This window comes from Lissotriton vulgaris, chromosome 3_1 (assembly GCF_964263255.1).
Source record: "Lissotriton vulgaris chromosome 3_1, aLisVul1.2, whole genome shotgun sequence".
Taxonomy (NCBI): domain Eukaryota; kingdom Metazoa; phylum Chordata; class Amphibia; order Caudata; family Salamandridae; genus Lissotriton; species Lissotriton vulgaris.
Genome location: NC_141689.1, coordinates 2,103,153,479 through 2,103,174,545, shown reverse-complemented (window position 1 = coordinate 2,103,174,545; position 21,067 = coordinate 2,103,153,479). Strand labels below are relative to the sequence as shown.

General features: G+C 45.2%; 1 protein-coding gene across 1 annotated transcript in view; it reads left to right on the top strand.

The window, feature by feature from the left end:
- The window catches only part of CWH43 (cell wall biogenesis 43 C-terminal homolog), a 433,217-nt gene that overhangs the window by 119,695 nt on the left and 292,455 nt on the right, over positions 1-21,067 (top strand). The window contains exon 4 of the mRNA XM_086962659.1: positions 125-279. Within this exon, the coding sequence (XP_086818785.1) occupies positions 125-279 (155 nt within the window). The remainder of the gene's footprint in view (positions 1-124; positions 280-21,067) is intronic.

The following is a 21,067-nucleotide window of genomic DNA, read 5'->3' as shown; positions in this document are numbered from 1 at the left end:
AACTAACTATCCAAAGTGAGAAAGTAAAAGGCAATAGAATGTCTATATCTTTCACCCAGTTGTACAACAAACACTCCACAATGGTCCACCTTACCTAACTCTGGGCATCAACATTGCATTTCAGGTACTGCAGGATATGGGGCTTTATACTGGGGCAGATACTGCTTGTTTCTCTTCGGATCTGGTACACGTCCCTTAACCCTATCTGGAGCTGCTCAACAAGCAACATGGTTATACTGCTAATTGGACTCCTCGCCACATTTAACAGGATATACACAGGTAAAGCAACATTCAAATGTTGCACATTGTACGTGTTTCTGTGTGTGCTATGCAGGAAGATATAAGTATCCCATCTGCACTGCAGTTCTTAACCAGACCAAGGAACCAAAAGCAACCCTGATATATATATATATATATATATATATATATATATATATATATATATATATATATATATATATATATATATATATATATATATATATATATATATATATATATATATATATATATATATATATATATATATATATATATATATATATATATATATATATATATATATGGTTAATTATATATTGAATGATGCTTATTTATTCATGGCATACTATTGAGGGAATATAAGGTGAAGTTCTCAAGGCGCTATCTGGTAATGGGACAGCAATGCACATGCCATGTTTTAGGAATATAATCTAGCTTCCTTAACTCGATAATGTATGCATGTTTTCAATTGTCCATCTATCCGTCAATGTGTGCATTTATTTTTGGATATAGCTGCCAAAGTAACACCCTTCACCAGATTTACGTTTTCATCCACCTAGATGTTAGGGATAGTAGATTTGCTTTGATCATTATGCAAATGGACCAATACTGGCTCAAAGGATGACCCAGGCAGGCATGGGCAAAGTGAGCAGTTGCCCCGGGCCCCCAGTAAGGGGCTCTTCACATGCCTGCCCTGCAAATACTTCTGCCATGTCTACTTGAACCTGCCAGATACTGAATAAACACACTTTTAATGCTATTGTTCTTTTTAAGGTCAAAGGGGACGTGTGATGGGCTAAAGTCCATGGTGGGAGGTTTGCTGAGGAAATGTATCTTATGCTTTGGTAATTCAATTCAAAGTTCACAACAATATGTCCAAAGATTGGAAATCTAGTTTGACCTACTGAGTTAAATGGGGCTATAAGACAAGGTAATAACAACTGTTATTTATAGTACTCATAAACTGCAAAACTTGTGGTGTGAATTCTTACATAAAAAGTTGTTATTATTACCTATATATGGGGAACATAGTGACAGCATATTCATGACAATGGCGCTAGAAGCAAAAGGCTTATTATCAAAGGATTAAGTCATATTACTATACTAGCCACTTGTACATGCGAACATATTATTAAATGTAGACCTACATAGCAACACTAATGATACATAGCAACATTAATGATACAAAGCACACACTTATGAGACGTGCATATATTCATACATACTCTGGTTTCTGTTGTTCAGAGGCTTTTTGTTTCAGTTTCATCATATTATGAAAGTGTCATCTTCCTGCACAAGAATCTCTCTTGCACTAGAAAAAATATTTCTTTACATCTTTTTTTATAAACAATGATTTATTGAATTTTCTCAAAGAGAACCGTAAACCAAACAGTATAAGTGGTCCAGGACATCTCAAGAAAAACAAGTACATACATTTTATAATTTGTGTCATTCCATCCTGTAAAAACACTCCATTTCCCCCCAAACCTCTTGCATTTATGAGAGCATCCTCCGTTTTTGCACACCAGTCCTTTGCCTTGCGCCAGGCTGATACTGCCGGCAGGTTCACCGTATTCCACACCTGAGCAATGTCTCGTTTGGCAACGAAAGCCCCCCCGCCCACAAGAGATCACTCAACAATGGCCCCCCACGGGGTCGTCTTATAAGCCAAGAAGGGTAATCGATGAGTTTATCCAGTACTCGTGATAGGTAGTAGAAAGTAGTTGTCCTCTCATTCTCTAGGCAGACCCAAACCACATGGAACAAGTCAGCTGCTGCTTACCACATCAGGAGCATGCAGATGATAAATGCCGGCCAGCCCTCCATGATCTCAGTGGTTTCAGGTATGTAGTGTGTAAGAATTTCAGTTGAATCAAGCAGAAACTGGAGGTTTTCACCAACTCTCTTGGTGCCATGAGAGCTCTCCTACAGTCCATATCTTCTGGGGGACCGATCCACTACTCGCAGCACACTCTCAGACGAGCCAATAAGTCCAGTGAGATAATAACTAGGAATCTATACACTCAGGAAAGGCCTTCCTGGCCTAGTGGGCCAATGAGTAACTTGGCTTCCAGGTGACTAATCTCGGGCACCTCCCTAATACATTCTCAGTGTGAAGCTGGGATGGTGCAGTGAGCTAAAAAACGGTGTTGGATCAAGCCCTGATCTCTTGACTGGGTGAGAGTATTCTGCTTAATTCAGAAACTCTGTCCATCACCACCCCCTGTTGTTTAATTATTTTGTCCACCATAAGCGTGGAAGGGTATACTCAGACGTGAGTCCCTTGCTCATTGAACCATCAGGATTCAAGGAAGCCGGGCCGAAGACGGCTGTAATGCCAGAAACCGGTCCCCGGAAGCTTGTTTCCTTCCCAGTGAAAGAATTGGCTTGGTAGTTTGGTCTGCCCTGTTCCCATGATGCACTGGGCCAGGGACAGACTAATTTGCATATAGCCAGGTTCTGAGCTGGGATGGTGCAGTGAGCTAAAAAACGGTGTTGGATCAAGCCCTGATCTCTTGACTGGGTGAGAGTATTCTGCTTAATTCAGAAACTCTGTCCATCACCACCCCCTGTTGTTTAATTATTTTGTCCACCATAAGCGTGGAAGGGTATACTCAGACGTGACTCCCTTGCTCATTGCACCATCAGGATTCAAGCAAGCCGGGCCGAAGACGTCTGTAATGCCAGAAACCGGTCCCCGGAAGCTTGTTTCCTTCCCAGTGAAAGAATTGGCTTGGTAGTTTGGTCTGCCCTGTTCCCATGATGCACTGGGCCAGGGACAGACTAATTTGCATATAGCCAGGTTCTGAGCTGGGATGGTGCAGTGAGCTAAAAAACGGTGTTGGATCAAGCCCTGATCTCTTGACTGAGTGAGAGTATTCTGCTTAATTCAGAAACTCTGTCCATCACCACCCCCTGTTGTTTAATCAGTGTGAAGACAAGGCATGGAGCAAATGTAGAAACTTACTGAATTGGGATTGATGAAGGGCTAAATCTGTCTGTAGTTCTTGGAAGGACCGCATATGTGCTCCCAGCCACACATTCCCCAGGCTGGAGAGCCCAATGAGCTCCCACTTAACAAACCCAGATAGGCCCGCAACCTGGCCCAGCCAGCTACTTGGCCAAAGGGAGGGTGGATCGTAATACTACCAAATCATCTGGTTCAGCGTAACACAGACCTCCACACCATGAATACCACTCTAGTAAGTTATGGGAGGTAGCAAGTCACTAGTGTGCCATACAGCTAGTCCATAATGGTATCCCACCCCCATGAACATCCTCTCCACATTATAATCCCAGCACCCATGTAGCCAATCGTTCAGTACCACAAGCTCGGTGCCCGAGTAGCATAAACACAAGACTGACTCTGTCATGACCCCATCAAAGGTCAATTGCACGCATTTCCCTAAGGGTATGTGCGGAACTCGGTCGGCCCAGAGGAAGGAGGGCACCTTGGCCTTTAGTCCTGTGAACCACTGCTTGGGGAGTTGAAACGTGCAGAAAATGTGGCAAGACCATCATCTTAAAAATAATCACCCTTCCCAGTATACTAAGAGGCGGCTTGCATCATTTGTCCTAGTCTCTCTGCATGCTGCAAACCAGCTGTGTAGGATTAAGGGACCAAGAGAGTGTTAGGAGCAAAGAGATATATATGCCCAAAAATAGGAGGCTCAACCTGCGGACTGACACTTGGATCTGGCACGACGTCTGGTCCTGAGCCCCGGAGACCAATATGGACTTGGACCAATTGACCAACAGGTCAGAGGCTGCCCATATTATTCAAATATACAAAGCAATTGTGGTCCTGTAGGTTTTGGGTGGGAGACGAAAAGTAAAATATCATCTGCATCTAAAGGAATGCAGTCTTCTAAGTTGTTTCCCCACTAAAATCTCTGCACCTACGCATTGCACTGGATCCATATCATCAGGAACTCTATTGCTAAAGGAAAGAGCAGAGGAGATAGCAGGCCCACCTGTATGGTGCCATGCTGTATTCAAAAGCCACGTGACAGGACCCCGTTCACCCGGACTTGTTCATCAGAGTTGGCATACAATGCTCTTTCACACAACAAGAAGCGGAGCCCAAGATCCAGGCACCGGGGCAAATACCACAGAAAGTCCTAGTCAAAGGAATCAAAAGCTTTCTGAAAATCAGTAAGTAGGAAAGCGCAAAGACCTACCAGCTGATATCGTTATGCTAAGGCCGCGTGAATCCTACAAATGCAGTGCCACATGCTGCATCGGTATGTAAAACCGCATTGGTGTATGTGAATTAATTTGTGTATACCTTTGAGGAGTCAGTTGGCTAGAACCCCAGCACATAATTTGGGCTTGCTAGTCATGAGGGAGATCAGACAAATGGATGCACAGTTGCAGAGGGAACGCTTGGCCTTGTGCAGGATTACTGTCGGTGCTATCTTCAATCCTGGCCAACAGGCACGGCAGAAGTGTCACGTGGAATTTTCATTAATATTTGATCGGGAACCCATTGGGTCCCGGTGTCTTGCCAGAATGCATATCTGAGAGAGCTTCATTCACCTCATCAAGGAAATAGGTCATTCAGTTCAAACCTATCCGACACTGGCATGGTAGGTAGTGGTAGGTCTCCTATCAATGGTCTGGAGAACTCTTTTGGTACCCTCCCTCATTCCACATATGGGGCTCCATAGTATTTCGTGAACGAAGATACAATCTGGATAGCCTTGGTGACTTGTTCTATAATGCCTGGATCACCCTCTCCACTACATTCCGAGTTGCCAGCCAATATAGGAGGTTGGTGGATTTGACCTTCCATCCATAGACCGTGCTTTGGGAGGTAATGCAGGAGAGGTGCGCCTCATCCAGGCACGACAGCCTAAGCAATGCACTGCCAAGCTCTACTTGGCGAGTCTCGAATTCCCCCTGTCCCAGCCCTTTCTCCAATCATGCTATGTGGGCCTACAACTCCTCTATTCAGTATTGCTTCTGCCTGGCTTTCATTTTAAAGTGCGACTGTGTAATGCCCCACTTGCATGCTTTGCCAGTTGCCCAGAGGGTCCTGGGTGATTCCACCGAACCCTCATTCATTGCAAAAAATGCATTAAACTCCTAGGAAAGGAAGTCTGTGACTTCATTGTCGACCACGGGCCATGCAGTCAGTCACCAGATCAGAAACTCTTTAGGTGTACTCCCCTAATTTGAACCATCAGAGGGCAATGGTCGGATATCCTTCTAGGGAAGATAGAAGATCCTGAGATGAGGATCAATTCGTTAGTGGACATAAAAAGGAGATCAATGCGAGAGATAGTTTTGTGTGCAGCAGAAGTGTATGTGAACTCCAGACCTCCTGAGTTGCAGGTACACTAAGTGTTGTAGAGCCCAAGGCCAGAGGCCCATTCCGCCAACCCCAAGGTCGAAGGACAAGAATTCCTAGGGCTCTTCGAGGAGTCTATGTTGGGGAACATTACCATATTGAAGCAACCTCTCACCACTTAATTGCCCTGGGGAAGCCCCAGCAATAGGGATGTCACTACATGGACGGTGGGTCCAGACAACAGGAGAAACGTAAACACAAACAAAATTATATTGTTGCCCTGCGATCGCCCCTATACCAAGACATATCTACCTTGCTCATCAGACACATTGTGGAAGACCGCCGTAGGCAGGCTTTTGTGGAGTAGAATAGCCTTGTCCTGGGAACCCCTGGAATGGCCAGCATGGAATCATTCTCGTAGCCATATCTGTCTAGGAAGAGGCCCTTGGTGTCCAAAGGGTGCGCCTCCTGCCACAGCAAACAGAAGTACCGCCCAACTCTTAATGCAATCATTTAAGTTGTGACATTCCATGTCATTATTTTAATGTCCACCATGCTATAACACGCTCAGGATTTGGAGTATGAAACCCACCTGTCTGAGTCTTTCTGGGAGTCCCTCGGACCATCCTCCACCGGTGGTTGTTCAACCATGTCTGCATATTGAAATGTGACAAGGGATTGACAGAACCCTCTTTTGAACTAGTGTTGCACAACAGCCAAAGGGATGTATGACGTTAGCACGCATACTATTACCACGCATACCTTTACAACGCGGTATTTACAACGAATACTGTTACAACGCATAGCGCTTTGAGGTGCTGGATAGTGGTAAGTATAATTTTATATTCCAACTCCAGTCCCCGTGGACACTAGGGAAGGTGTTGGATATAAAATTAAACTTATTCCCTATCCTAGAGCGCCCCCCAGCGCAATGGGTTGTAATGGTATGCGTGGTAATGCCTGCGTTGTAATGGTAGTGTGTGGTAAAAAATGCGTGCTAAACGTTGTATACCCAGCCAAAGGGCATCAACCACCCCAACCTACCCCCCAACTCCCCTCTGCCCCACACTTCAACCCTAGAAGCAATTCTTCCCCAAAAAAACAAAACGACCCAGTAAAATATTACAACTGAAGCAAGACTATCCACCTTGGTCCTCAGGAGCGAAAGTTCGCAGTCAGCATACCATGCTGCTGGCAGGATGAATTGCACAATCTCATGGAATGTGTCCAGATGGCCCTCTGCTCATCAGGGACCTTTATCAGGGCCCATACTCGGGCCACCACAACACTCCTCAGGCTCAATACTTGTGACGGCGGTGGACCTCCAGGTCAGTGCCTTCGTCTATGTCTGGAAGTGTCCATATCTGATGAAGAGGAGGCTAAGGATCCATCAGCATGTGCCCTCTGCTTACGAAGCCCCCTTCGTCTGTTGCATCCTGGGCATGAGCCCCAATCCCCGTCATCTCACTGGGAGGATTGCCACCATGGCAGGTGGGAGTTGACACACATGACTCGCTGCTCCGTCGCCCACTCCCAACACGCCGCAGGGGTGACAAAGAAGAAGTATTTAGAGGAGCGCTCTCAGTTTTGGTTTTACAGCATTGAGTGTCTTATGTTGCTGCTGTACTTTCTGGATTTATTCTGGGAGAATAAGGATCTTAAAGTATTGGAAGCCACCACATTCATCGCCCTAGCCACCTGGAGGATATTGTCCAGATCTCTGTAATTTAGGATTTTGGTGATCATAGGGTGAGGGAGTGCACCCGGGTAGGGGGGCTTCACCACTAGCGATCTATGGTCCTCTAAATTATGAAGCATAGCGACAGCTGCCCCTCAGGGACCCAAGACCAAATGCAGTGTTGCAGAACTTTCTCTGAGGACTGCCTCTGGAAACCCTCCAAACTACAAATTGTTTATCCAGGCACGATGTTTGGCATTTTCTGCACGTTCCTTCAAGATGCAGGATGCCATGGTCAGATGGGCCACCTCTAATGTACGAGTGGAAACTGTATCCTCCAGGTCAGAGATACATCTCTCTGTTCCAGTTACCCTTTCAACAACATTATGACGGTCTTGTCTCAGGAGAGCCACATCTACCCCGACCTCTTTGACCTTTCCAGAGCCGTCTGGGAGGGCTATATGGCCTGTAGGATCTTGGATGTGTTGGGAGTTCTGGGGCACGAAGCAGGTGTGCTGATGACACCAGCGGCTTTAGTGGTGGTGGGTGGCGGGCAGTACATTTATCAGCTTTGGTTTGTGCCTTCGCCAATGGGGGCCCATTACTCCTGATGGTCACTCTCCCAGTTGCATCTCAGGTGCTGTTGGTGTACCCCTGAGGTGTGTTGTCCCCCGAGCTTGGCAGGGTAACAGTTCCCCAGCAGGCCAACCTCTGAGTGAGACCCAGTATTGGTCGTTGACCCGTTTGCCCAAGAACCTCACCCTGGCACCGGGAGCACGAGCATTTTGGCATCCTCCTTGGTCTCGCTATGTCCACTACTGAAAGAGGTCTGCCCCCTCCTATCAATAGTATTGCTGGCCTGGGGGGAGAGGGGAAAAGGGGGAATAGTAGTGCCCAAGGGGCAGGAACAGCAGGAGCCACCACAGTCCAGCGAAACACCACGGCCCCCCGCAAGCAGGGATCTGCACAGGCACAGAGGTGCAATAAATGGCCTCTACCGGTGGCACCTGCTCATGCTGGGGCCCCAGAATGTCAGGAGGGGGTGAGGCGGGTGGCTCTGCAGCAGCCTCCTCCCGTGGCAAAGGAGTAACTCTGAGGCCCACTCAACGCTATGCGGCCTTCATATGACGTCAGTGCCTGCCGCAGCTGACCTTCCCAGACAACGCACCCACAGCTCCTCGGATGGCGTTTGCGATACTCCCAGCTCTAGGTGGGGACGTGCGTCTTCACTTAGAAGAAGAGGCCCCTTGAAACAACTCAGGCCTCGGGAGCTCCACTTCACGTTGTGTGCGGCCGCCCAAACTGGTCCTGGTGCCATCAGGACAGAGTCACTGCTCTTGATAGGGTCCCTGGCCGTGACGTTGCATTGTGGACTCCTTTGCCTCCTCTCTGTATCTGGGGGCCAAGGAGTGTGCCAGTGGCTAGGATGGAGATGGAGTCTCTACCATGGAGCCGGAACCTTATGGGGTGACGACCGCCATCATGGCTCCATTCAAATAATCGTTTACTTACAAGCAAATGGTATGCTTTATCCACTGAAGAGTCTTTTTGCATAAACTCTGCCATTATTTTGAAGGGATTCTTTCACAGTTGCTGCTGTACTTATTTCGTGCTTGCACTTCTGCTGGTTACACTTTGGATATTTGTTTGATGAAAGGCTGTCAAACACTTCCCTGTACATGGGAGTAAACAAAAAAATAAAATACTCCCATCCACACTATGAACCAAATCCTGAATGGCAATGATCCAATAAGCAAAGTGAGCTACACAGTCCTCCCCAGTAGGGTTGAACCTCCCCCATATATTTTTACAAACACTGAGGATAAATTGTGCATTTCAGAAGCCAGTTTCGAAAGAATATGGCTAATAAGCTGCTGGTTTTCTTGTAAGCTCTGTGTGGACAATCATTAAATATTTTAAATCATCAATGGCTGCCTACTGAGACTGGTCTTCCCCAGAGAAGTTAGTGAAGTCTCTCATACCCAAGAAAAGCTTGAAAAAGGGTCCATATTGTGCATTTTGTACAATACCTTTCAATTGAATTGGCAAAAAAGCCATATGTTTTACAAGCTGTTCTTAATGGGTCATCATAAAATATTACAGCACTTTTATGATGTGCCAGACGACTCTCATCTATGACCGGGATACAAACAGTAACACAACTAAGAATTTTGCAGCCCAATGTCACTGAAACATCTTGAAAGCTATAGGGTTTACTCACAGTTCAAATAATCTGGCATGCAGTTTGACAACCATTTTTATGTCATTTTCAAAACAATATCCTTTTTTTAAATATTCTGTCCTTTCTTAGTTCCATCTACTTTCCAATAGATTTGCAGTTATATATATGATCACTGAAAATGTACTTCCAGGTGTCAGGGCAAAAAATATAAAAGTAATGGCAGACAGCAGGGTTATCCTCCAGACCGAATAGATATTACAAGTTTCGAAATCCGGGATGCTGCTCAGGTTACAGGGAGGTTACATGTTCAGACAACTGACATATCCTTAAGGTTGCACTAATCTTGCAGACTCAGGCCTGACATAGCAATAGTAATGATGATGTAATTAAAAGATGTATCAGTATATATGGCAAAGGGCATCCAAATGAATCGTGAAACAACAGTCATAGTTCCAATTGTTCTCTGGTACCAAGGAAGCAGCATCAGCAAAATGTGTCCCTGACTCATCATGAATATGTCAAACAGCAGTTCTAAATATATTAAAGAAATGCAATAATTGTGTTCCCAAACATCAGCTTGAAATGTTCTGAAAACACAAACATTTTTTCCCAAATGAAAAGTTTGCCTCATTATAAATACAATTCTGCAAAGAAAAGCTTAAACATATATATGTATACGTTTTGTCACTCACACAGCAGCTTTTTATATTTAGTACATTGACTAGTTTTGTCCCCAAACACTACCTTGCTATTTTCATCAAGTACTCACCAGGTGCGATATTTGTCAGGATGCCCAAAAGAAGCCATTTATGACCACATTTGACAGGGGTGTCCAACACTATGCTGGTGATGCCCACAATCATGCAAAATATGCATGATATATGTCATGGTATCCACCTTATGTAAGGGGTGTTTTCCATGATGCCTATGATGTGAGTGATAGCTCAATAGGGGCCACCTTAAGTCAAGGCCACCATAATGCCTAGAAAGTCCACAAAGGTGTGTTGTATTATACCAATGCCACAATATGCTGAGATCGAATAAAAATGATCCCTACAAGCTGGAACAAAACTCTCACAGGTGTCACTGCCATTATTTTTTATTTTTTCAAAAATAAACCCTAGCATTCCGAATTTATTTATGAACAGGGAAAAACTTTTTTTTGTCAAATCGGATTTTATTGTTTTAAGATTACACTTGACAGTAAAAACATCAGATGTAGTAGCTCACAGTCATTTACAGGTTCATCATCAATGCGTTAGTGCATGGCTATGGTGTTTTACAAGCATATAAGCATTACTGTGAATAGAACAAAGGATGCTCACCCAGGAGCTAACCGTGCTACTTTTCACCAGTCCTGATGCAGTCTTTGAGGCTGCTAGTGAGGACCGATGTGTCAAATTCTCAACAGTCTGTATGGTCCAACTTTGACTCTGCCTCTTGGACATGCAAACTGATGGTATATATATATATATATATATATATATATATATATATATATATATATATATATATATATATATATATATATATATTACCTACTGGCGTGTCGCCAGTAGGTATATATAGTTAGGATTATTTGTCTATGGAACTTTTGAAAATTCTATGTCTAATAACTTTGGCGTTTGTGGACGGAATCGGCTGAAATTTTCAGGAAAATGGCACATTTTGTTTCTGAGCAGCCCCTGAAAATTCGGGGGTTTCATCAAGGGGGGGCCGAGAAAAAAGGGGGGTCCCAAAACACGTTTTTCCCATTCATTTTTCCATAGGGCCTTTGGCCTCACTTTTAGCTCGAACGGCTGAATGGATTTGCACGAAACTTGGCAAAATTGTAGGGACTGTTAGCCCGATGTGCCTTTGCTAGGTCTCAATATATGTGCTCCAGTGGTTTTTGAGAAATTAATGTTCAAAACAAGATATATATCTGTAACAGCGCTCCGGGCTGCGCTCCGGTCCGCTTACTTTTCGCGAAACGGAACTTTGCGATGCGAAGCTGATTGGCTCTCCGGTGTCTGTCAACATTCTAAACAGTCCGGAGCGGCCGCCATCTTATCTCTCGGTAGGATCGAGAGAGAAGAAGAGGTGAAAAACTAAGGGGGAATTTAATGAAAGGGGGCAAGGTATACCCCTCTTGACCCCCTAGGAATGATGTTGGGGTTATTAAAGGGTCCCGTGGGGAAAATAAAAAAAAAATTATTTTTCACGGTAGAAGCGCTTCCCGGGCCGCGAACTGGGCCGCAAACTGGTAGCGAAACGGGAATTCGCCATTTTGTGTTTCGTTTTAATTAAATTACTAGGTATAAGGGGGTGCGGGAGACGTATCCTGATCCCTTATGTTTTCTGAGGGTGGCTGAGGAGGCTCATATATGTTGATACATGTTTTCCAGCGGCTGTGCGTGAGCTTTTTTTTTTTTTTTGCTGCGTGACGTCTGTTAACGTTCGATTCGATGGAAATCAGGAAGTGTTGACCACCATTTTGTCACTGCGAGTAAATATTTTGTTATAAATGAATCCTTATTGATAAACATTGTCTGCGCCATCTTGCCTTTTTGTCCAATGCCACAATTTTGTCGTGCACGGCAGCCATTTTAGATGCCTTGACCAGACCCACTCTCTGCACGCCGTCGATTCTCAGCACGGCTCCCCACCCTCGCAAGCATCTCCCCCACGCACTGGTCACCCCCGCTCTCTCTCTCATGCATGGGCCATATACTTCCCCCCATCTGCGCTGCTCTTCCCTGAGAATCACACCCTGTGCCCGCCCGACACCTCCCTTTCACCCTATTCACTACCGCACCCTCTGACACTCCTCTTCCTCTGTGTCCGATTGTCCAGGCCGGACCCAGGCTATCACCTAGCCCTGCGGATGTAGTTTATGGCCCCAGCTGTAGAGAATCCAGACATACCAATCCTCCCGATTCAGGCGTGAGACTACTGATTTCAGTGCTAGTCTCCCGCCTCCCGATTCCTGCAAGCAAAAACTCGGGGCATATTACCAACAACTAGCGATAATTTTTGTCTCTAACTTGTTTAGAGACAAAAATTATCGCCGCACATCGGCGAATTTTATCGCAGATAAACCTTGCTATTAGCAAGGTTTATCGCAAATGCGATAAAAAACGGCCGCAATGCATGAATATCGCTGAAAAGTCAGCGATATTCATGCATTATCCAGCAAATGCTCTTAGCCATGTTATCCACCTCCCATTGGATAACATGGCTAAAAACTGCTCAGGGCAGGTGTTAGCTTTTGGAGATATATTCGCGCTTAGCGCGAATATCTCCAAAAGTTGGTAATAGGAGATAGCGATGTTAGGGACTGTTTCCAGTCGCTAACATCTTGGCACGCCCACTTTGCATGTCATTAGTGATAAATATCACTGACATGCAAAGCGGGGCCCAAGATGGACGCTATCTCCTTTTAGCTGTCACTAACTGGTGTTAGCGACAGCTTGGTAATAGGGAGATAATTTTATCTCCGCTTTCTTGGCTTTTAAAGCCAAAAAAGCGGAAATAAACCCCCTTGATAATATGCCCCAAGATTCCTCGGGGGTTTCAGCTGACAGGGCTTGGTATTGTGTTACGTGCTAATTCTTCCAGGAAACGTCAGAGGGTCGATGCAGGGGTTCTAGAAGGGGTGATAAACCATTTAAGCCTCATGAACAAGCGCATGGTCTTTTAAAGATTTGTGAAGTACTCGGGGCGGCGGTGTGTGTGTGCCCTCTTTCAGGAGCGGGGGGGGGGGGGGCACTGCCAGCAACTTGCCAGGCCAGGCAGTGTTCAACACGTGCATCACCCTTTCTCTGCCTGCTATTGCGCTCCATGCTTCGGAAAGGTAAGAAAAAGAACGTGCATTTGAGTTTGAAATGTCCGATCCTGTAGCAGTACACTTGCAAAGCCCACACATGACAATAACCCGATTCAAGGCCCCATTCACCCGATTTTTAAAAAAAATATAGTACTCCAAGAAAGTAGGATTATAAAACTTTATTAACTTTTAAATATAACGAACGCAACAAAAACTGTAAAAATATTTAAACATTTTTTGACAAAAAAAACAACAATGGTCAGAAGCTGTCTTTTGTGCGAATAGTCCCAAGGCAGCACAACGTGCTGAGTTGTGGAAGGCACCCAGGTGAAGAACCATCCCTTCTTTAAACCCCATGGTGACCAACTATAGTTTCAATGAGTGCTATGTCCCAGGTTTTACATAAAGTAGTGTTTACCTAGAGTGGTGCTGTGTAGGACACTCTGAATGGAAATTAACCAGAACTATAACGATAACAACAACAACAACAATAATATAACTTTTATGCCCAAATTACGCAAACATTTAGCTAATCTGCTAAAGGGGGGAGTCGCCATTTCTTTTGATAATTTATTCACCCATCCGTAGCCTCTCTAATCTCCATTACAATGTGTTTCTTGCTGAAATTAACCAGAACTATAACCATAACAACAACAACAACAATAATATAACTTTAATGTCCAAATTACGCAAAGATTTAGCTAATCTGCTAAAGGGAGGAGTCGCCATTTCTTTTGATAATTTATTCATCCATCCGTAGCCTCTCTAATCTTCATTACAATATGTTTCTTGCTGTCGCTAGCTGATGAAAAAACTAAAGTGATAACTTCCTCATCCTTATTTTGTCTTTCTTTGTTCCTTAAGATGTTATCTGTGTCAACCTCTTCCGAGAATGCTGATGCGTTAGGGATTTCCTTGTGTTTCTTAATAGCATTGGTGTCTGCACACTTCTTTGTCAATTCTGTGAACATGATAACTGCTTCATAAACAGACGATATCTTTGTTAAGTCATTAGTGTTAAGTGTGTCTGAAACTACAGTGCCCTTCTGTTTTTCTTTCTTCAGGCTCTACAGAGTTTTGTGTGTTGTTCTTTTGAGCGACAATTATTCCAGAGGTTTCAGGTTCACTTGTTTTGTCCTGCAGTGAGTTAACAGCTTTAGAGACTTCATGTTTATTTGCTATGTCCTGCTGTGCGTCAACTGCTTCAGAGACGTCAGCCTCATTTGTTATGTTTGACTAGATCCTGGACCTGCCTGGCCGCGCCCAAAATGGCGCCGGTGTAAATGGGACTCGTAACTGCTTGTTGTGTACTGGTTGCCCAACCTTGATATCACGAGATACGTATTCAGTTTTGAAGCACATGGCGGAGGCTCGTCTGCTGTAGTGGGGCGCCCCTTTATCGTTTCAGTTGCCATTCCGCCCGCTTTTGCTACACTGTGCCTTTTCTGCCATTCAGCTGTTTACCGCCCGCTCTTACGGCTACAGCGTCTCGCTCACCATGTAGTTGAGTTGCTCCCACTCTTGCGGTGCATCGATAGGCGGCTGCCACAGGACTCTTAAAATGGCGGCCGGCTCTTCGGATTTGGGCCTGGTCCAGTAAAATGGCCCTGGGACACCTTGGAACTCGGACGCTTGTCTGCCAGGGCTTGGGTCCCATTCTCGAAAGCGTCCCCTCAGCCTTGAAGATTCTACAAAAGTCTTGGGGGCCCTCGACTCCCGCAGGCTTCCGGTGGGGAGCGGCTGCCATGATTGCTTGCGGAATGGCCACGACGGAGCTACGAGATGGTGGTGCTCTCATGGTGACGCCAGCTTCAGTCTGAAACATCCAGAAACAAGGTGGGGCTTTCATCGTTTGGGAAAAAAAATGTTTTAATCCAATGAAAAGTGTTATTTTTAGGTCACATGACCTAGTCTTACATCATTAGGAAAACAAAAGTAAAATGAACCAATGAAAAGTTTTATTAACAAGTCACATGACCTGTTATGCTTATGTTACGCGCTGCGCGGCGCGCTCTGGATCGTTTCCGGGAAGCTGCGCCTTGCGCACCGGAGCACTTCCGGGTGCGCTAACGCGGCACGTCATATGACGCATTACGCGACAACGCAGGTCCAGAATATAGTCAAAATGTCTCCACCAACCAGCGGTCGGAATACAACCGCTTTCAGCAGTCCAAAAAGTTCTGTTAAATCGCAAGAGCGGGAGCAACTCAACTACATGGTGAGCGAGACGCTGTAGTCGCAAGAGCGGGCGGTAAACAGCTGAATGGCGGAAGAGGCACAGAGTAGCAAAAGCGGGCGGAATGGCAACTAAAACGGTAAAGGGGCGCCCCACTACAGCGTGTCTTCAGGTCAAACGGATTGTGGGACAAGGTCCAGAATGGAAGAGTCATCAAAAGGCAAAAAATTCCGCCGGACCCCGGGAGCCGGCCGCCTATGTCGGGGGCGATCTCAGGCCACACCAGGGCAACACGACTTGGGGAGGGGGCAGGAGCCAAGCGCCCCCTCCCAGTCCGCGCCATCTCACCGCCCCTCGGGGGCCTCCGTCAAGCGGTTTAGGGAGGCATCGTATCACATTGTTTTCCAATGCAGTCAGGTCCACAAACGGACCCCACTTACTTTGAATAGTGAAGCTGCAGCAGGTGCAAATAAGGTTTAGACAGTGTTACAAGCGCTGCTTAGAACTCTGAAGTATGGCACTCAACATCCAGGACTTATGCCATTTGTGTAAGGCAGTGACATCGAAGCAACTCAGGGACCAAAAGCATGAACGAACACTCACGTATGAAAATCTTATTTGGGGAAGGGGCAGGATCCAAACGCCCCCTCCCAGTTCGCGCCACCACACCGTATGTAGAAAATCTGAAGCCATCGTTCTACAAACTCTCAACGCTTGCTATCAGTGCATGAGTTTCATGCTCGATCGATTGAGCTAGCCGGATCGGGCAACAAAAAGTATAAAATAGTTATGTAAATAGTTATTTAATAAAATGTTTTACCCTGTTACTTTGCTGGTGTGTTGTATATATTTATAATATTTGCATAGGGTTTGTTATTTTGGGCGGGGTGGGTGGCGGAGTCGAGCTGTCTTGCAGCCATCATGGTGTGGAGCTCAGTTCATCTCACTATTTTCGTATTTCTCATGAAGGGTTGTTCTTAATGTTTGTATTTTAGCGAGGTCAAAAAGAGATCCAATTAGTGGTCTACTGATTTTGCTCGATTGCTTTTATTTTTTTACACGATTTTTCACTATCTGCAAAGACTAAACAGAGTATTGCGACTTTGTGCTTGTTTGTAAATAGAGAATGATCCAAAGAGAACCAATTCTAAAACAGTAACTGCTTGGATAACAATCAATCAAATGGAGAGACAAGCAGGTACGACGGATTACAACGGGGGTAAAGGTCTGCGTTAACTACCCTTCACTATCTGCAAAGAGAGAGTACTACTAAGAGAAAAGAGGGGAGGGGGGGGCAGCGTTCAAAGCACATCAGGGTGCATAAACACGAAAACGTTTTTACCTATCACGTACTTGACATTTGACAGCTTTTGATATTTGCTATTAAAAAACCATTGAAATTCACAGAAAAAAACATAGGTTATAGTCCATATATAGTTAGGAATTTGCATTTACAAAACCTTGAAAATTCACTGAAAAAAACCATTGGTTATAGAACATATATAGTTAGGAATTTGAATTTACAAAACCTTATTTTACTCGCATAAAACCATTGAAATTCCATATATAGTTAGATGCGCTAACTATATATCGCGCACCCGCAATCCACTGCTGATGATGTCACATATTACATCATTCATGACATGGTTAGTGACATCACTGATGACATCACTGATGACATCTCAAATGACATCACTGATATAATCACTGATAACATCTCATTTGACATTACTGATCACATCACTGATGATATCATTCATGTGATAATACCATGAACCTCTTCAGACTCTAATATAACCTTAGATACAATCAGTGTAAACAGACAGTCACAGACTGTCACTCATCCATGGAGTTACTCACACACCTAGTCAGTCATGCAAACAATCAATCACACTTCCATTTCCTCAACTATACAGTTATACACACCTTACTTATTCAAACATATACTAACACATATTTACTCTGTTATACAATCCCTGATACAAGTTCACAATGATCCATACAGCCACTCACACATTCACTGGCTCTTCTGCACAGTTATTTATATATGTCAACTCTCACATGTACTGTGTTTTACATATGTACTTACTTTGACATGTAGCACTGAGATATCCATTCACTCACTAATACACTAATGCACACAGTCATCCGCCCATACAGCTGTTTCCACATGCAGTTTTGAACCCATACATATAGTGAATCAACTACTCACACATCTATGTACAGAGTCACACACCTCCCAGCTACCCATACACACACACTCAGTGTCCCATACAAATACTTGGACAACCAATCAATAACCCATACAGTTATTCATATAGCTACTGATCAACACATGCAGCAGTTTGTAGAACAACAGATATAATGATGCACAAATTAAGATAGTTTAGTCACTAACCCATGCACTCATTAAGACACATTTAATCATTCTCTCATACAGTCAGTCATGCACCTACTAAATCCTTCTTCCAGACACTTATACATCCACTCATTCTTCAATATGTAAGACACATTTTAACTTTACAGAAACATACAGTCACTGGATGTTGTCATCAGTGATGTCATTTGAGATGTCATCAGTGATGTCATCAGTGATGTCACTAACCATGTCATGAATGATGTAATATGTGACATCATCAGCAGTGGATTGCGGGTGCGCGATATATAGTTAGCGCATCTAACTATATATGGAATTTCAATGGTTTTATGCGAGTAAAATAAGGTTTTGTAAATGCAAATTCCTAACTATATATGTTCTATAACCAATGGTTTTTTCAGTGAATTTTCAAGGTTTTGTAAATGCAAATTCCTAACTATATATGGACTATAACCTATGGTTTTTTCTGTGATATATATATATATATATGAAACAAGAAACAATAACGATAGCTGCAGGAACCATATGCACATTTTAACTCCCTCTCCCTTTCCCTTGCATCGTCACCCTCCGCCCCACCTGGTCACGCGGGCACCACCCATCTATGGCTGCACTGCTGTCATTGCCTTCATGCCCTGGGAGTGCAGAGGCAGAGTGTCGTCAGATTATCCCGTCAGTAGAGCAGCCTGTAGTGTGAATCCACACGTGTAATCGCCTCCCGCACCCTCCACATGGCTCGTGTGCCCCTCATTGTTCGACCGTTGTAGCGCATCCAGCATCCACTCCCAATGGGCCGCTATAGGTTCTTTCCGCAGCCCCAGTGTTTCCTCCCTACGAATGGCAGTCCACTCTGCCCTAGCCCATGCCTGGATTGAGGAACTCCATGCTTGCATGCAAGGCGGGTCATGCGCCTTCCATCTCCTTGTAAGGAGGCGTTTCGCCACCACTAGTCCCAGATCCAAGAACCAGGACGTCACCTTATCTTTGGGGGACCTCTTGAAATGATGCAGTATGTACTCGGGCCAGTCAAAAGGTATGGTTTGGCCCATGCAGCTCTGCAGCAGCCCACTAGTTGCGCACCAGTAAGTGCCCAACCTTGGACAGCTCCACATGTGCAGGAACCCCGCCCCCAATTTGCTGCACCTAGGACACAAATATTTACAAAAAGGGGTGGTGAGGGACAGAGTCTCTGAATTAAACAATAAGCTCTCACCCAGTCAAAAGATCAGGGCTAGATCCAACACCGTTTTTTAGCTCACTGCACCATCCCAGTTTCAGAACCTGACTGTATGCAAATTAGTCTGTTCCTGTCCCAGTGCATGATGGGAACAGGACAAACCAAACTACAGAAGCCAATTCTTACACTGGGAAGGAAACAAGCTCCCGGGGACCGGTTTCTGGCATTACAGCCGTCTTCGGCCCGGTTTGCTTGAATCCTGATGGTGCAATGAGCAAGGGTCTCACATCTGAGAATACCCTTCCACGCTTAGGGTGGACAAAAATATTTACAAAAAGGGGTGGTGAGGGACAGAGTCTCTGAATTAAACAATAAGCTCTCACCCAGTCAAAAGATCAGGGCTAGATCCAACACCGTTTTTTAGCTCACTGCACCATCCCAGTTTCAGAACCTGACTGTATGCAAATTAGTCTGTTCCTGTCCCAGTGCATGATGGGAACAGGACAAACCAAACTACAGAAGCCAATTCTTACACTGGGAAGGAAACAAGCTCCCGGGGACCGGTTTCTGGCATTACAGCCGTCTTCGGCCCGGTTTGCTTGAATCCTGATGGTGCAATGAGCAAGGGTCTCACATCTGAGAATACCCTTCCACGCTTAGGGTGGACAAAAATATTTACAAAAAGGGGTGGTGAGGGACAGAGTCTCTGAATTAAACAATAAGCTCTCACCCAGTCAAAAGATCAGGGCTAGATCCAACACCGTTTTTTAGCTCACTGCACCATCCCAGTTTCAGAACCTGACTGTATGCAAATTAGTCTGTTCCTGTCCCAGTGCATGATGGGAACAGGACAAACCAAACTACAGAAGCCAATTCTTACACTGGGAAGGAAACAAGCTCCCGGGGACCGGTTTCTGGCATTACAGCCGTCTTCGGCCCGGTTTGCTTGAATCCTGATGGTGCAATGAGCAAGGGTCTCACATCTGAGAATACCCTTCCACGCTTAGGGTGGACAAAAATATTTACAAAAAGGGGTGGTGAGGGACAGAGTCTCTGAATTAAACAAGAAGCTCTCACCCAGTCAAAAGATCAGGGCTAGATCCAACACCGTTTTTTAGCTCACTGCACCATCCCAGTTTCAGAACCTGACTGTATGCAAATTAGTCTGTTCCTGTCCCAGTGCATGATGGGAACAGGACAAACCAAACTACAGAAGCCAATTCTTACACTGGGAAGGAAACAAGCTCCCGGGGACCGGTTTCTGGCATTACAGCCGTCTTCGGCCCGGTTTGCTTGAATCCTGATGGTGCAATGAGCAAGGGTCTCACATCTGAGAATACCCTTCCACGCTTAGGGTGGACAAAAATATTTACAAAAAGGGGTGGTGAGGGACAGAGTCTCTGAATTAAACAATAAGCTCTCACCCAGTCAAAAGATCAGGGCTAGATCCAACACCGTTTTTTAGCTCACTGCACCATCCCAGTTTCAGAACCTGACTGTATGCAAATTAGTCTGTTCCTGTCCCAGTGCATGATGGGAACAGGACAAACCAAACTACAGAAGCCAATTCTTACACTGGGAAGGAAACAAGCTCCCGGGGACCGGTTTCTGGCATTACAGCCGTCTTCGGCCCGGTTTGCTTGAATCCTGATGGTGCAATGAGCAAGGGTCTCACATCTGAGAATACCCTTCCACGCTTAGGGTGGACAAAAATATTTACAAAAAGGACACAGCGCGTCATTACGATGAAAGTACGTGTTAATCAACTCAGGCGTGAGGTAAGCTCTGTGAACGATGAAGAGCTGGATTTGACGAAATCACATGTTTCTGGGGATGCGCACGGGGCCTTTAAGGACCCTCTCCCATTCCTTGTCTACTAGTGGCCGCCCCAGATCCAGTTCCCATTTGCACCTGAGTGGGCCCAAACCAACAGCTGTGTGTTCCCTCAGCGATGCCGCAAACCAGCGGACCAGGTGCCTACCTCTCCCCATTACGTGCAGATACTGCATAGTTAAATGCTGGCTGGGCTCCGGGGTCACATCTCCCCACCGGGCGGTCAATTTTGCTATCAGGGAGTGGTGTACTAAACCCCCCCCTGGTGGAAGCCCCTCCTCT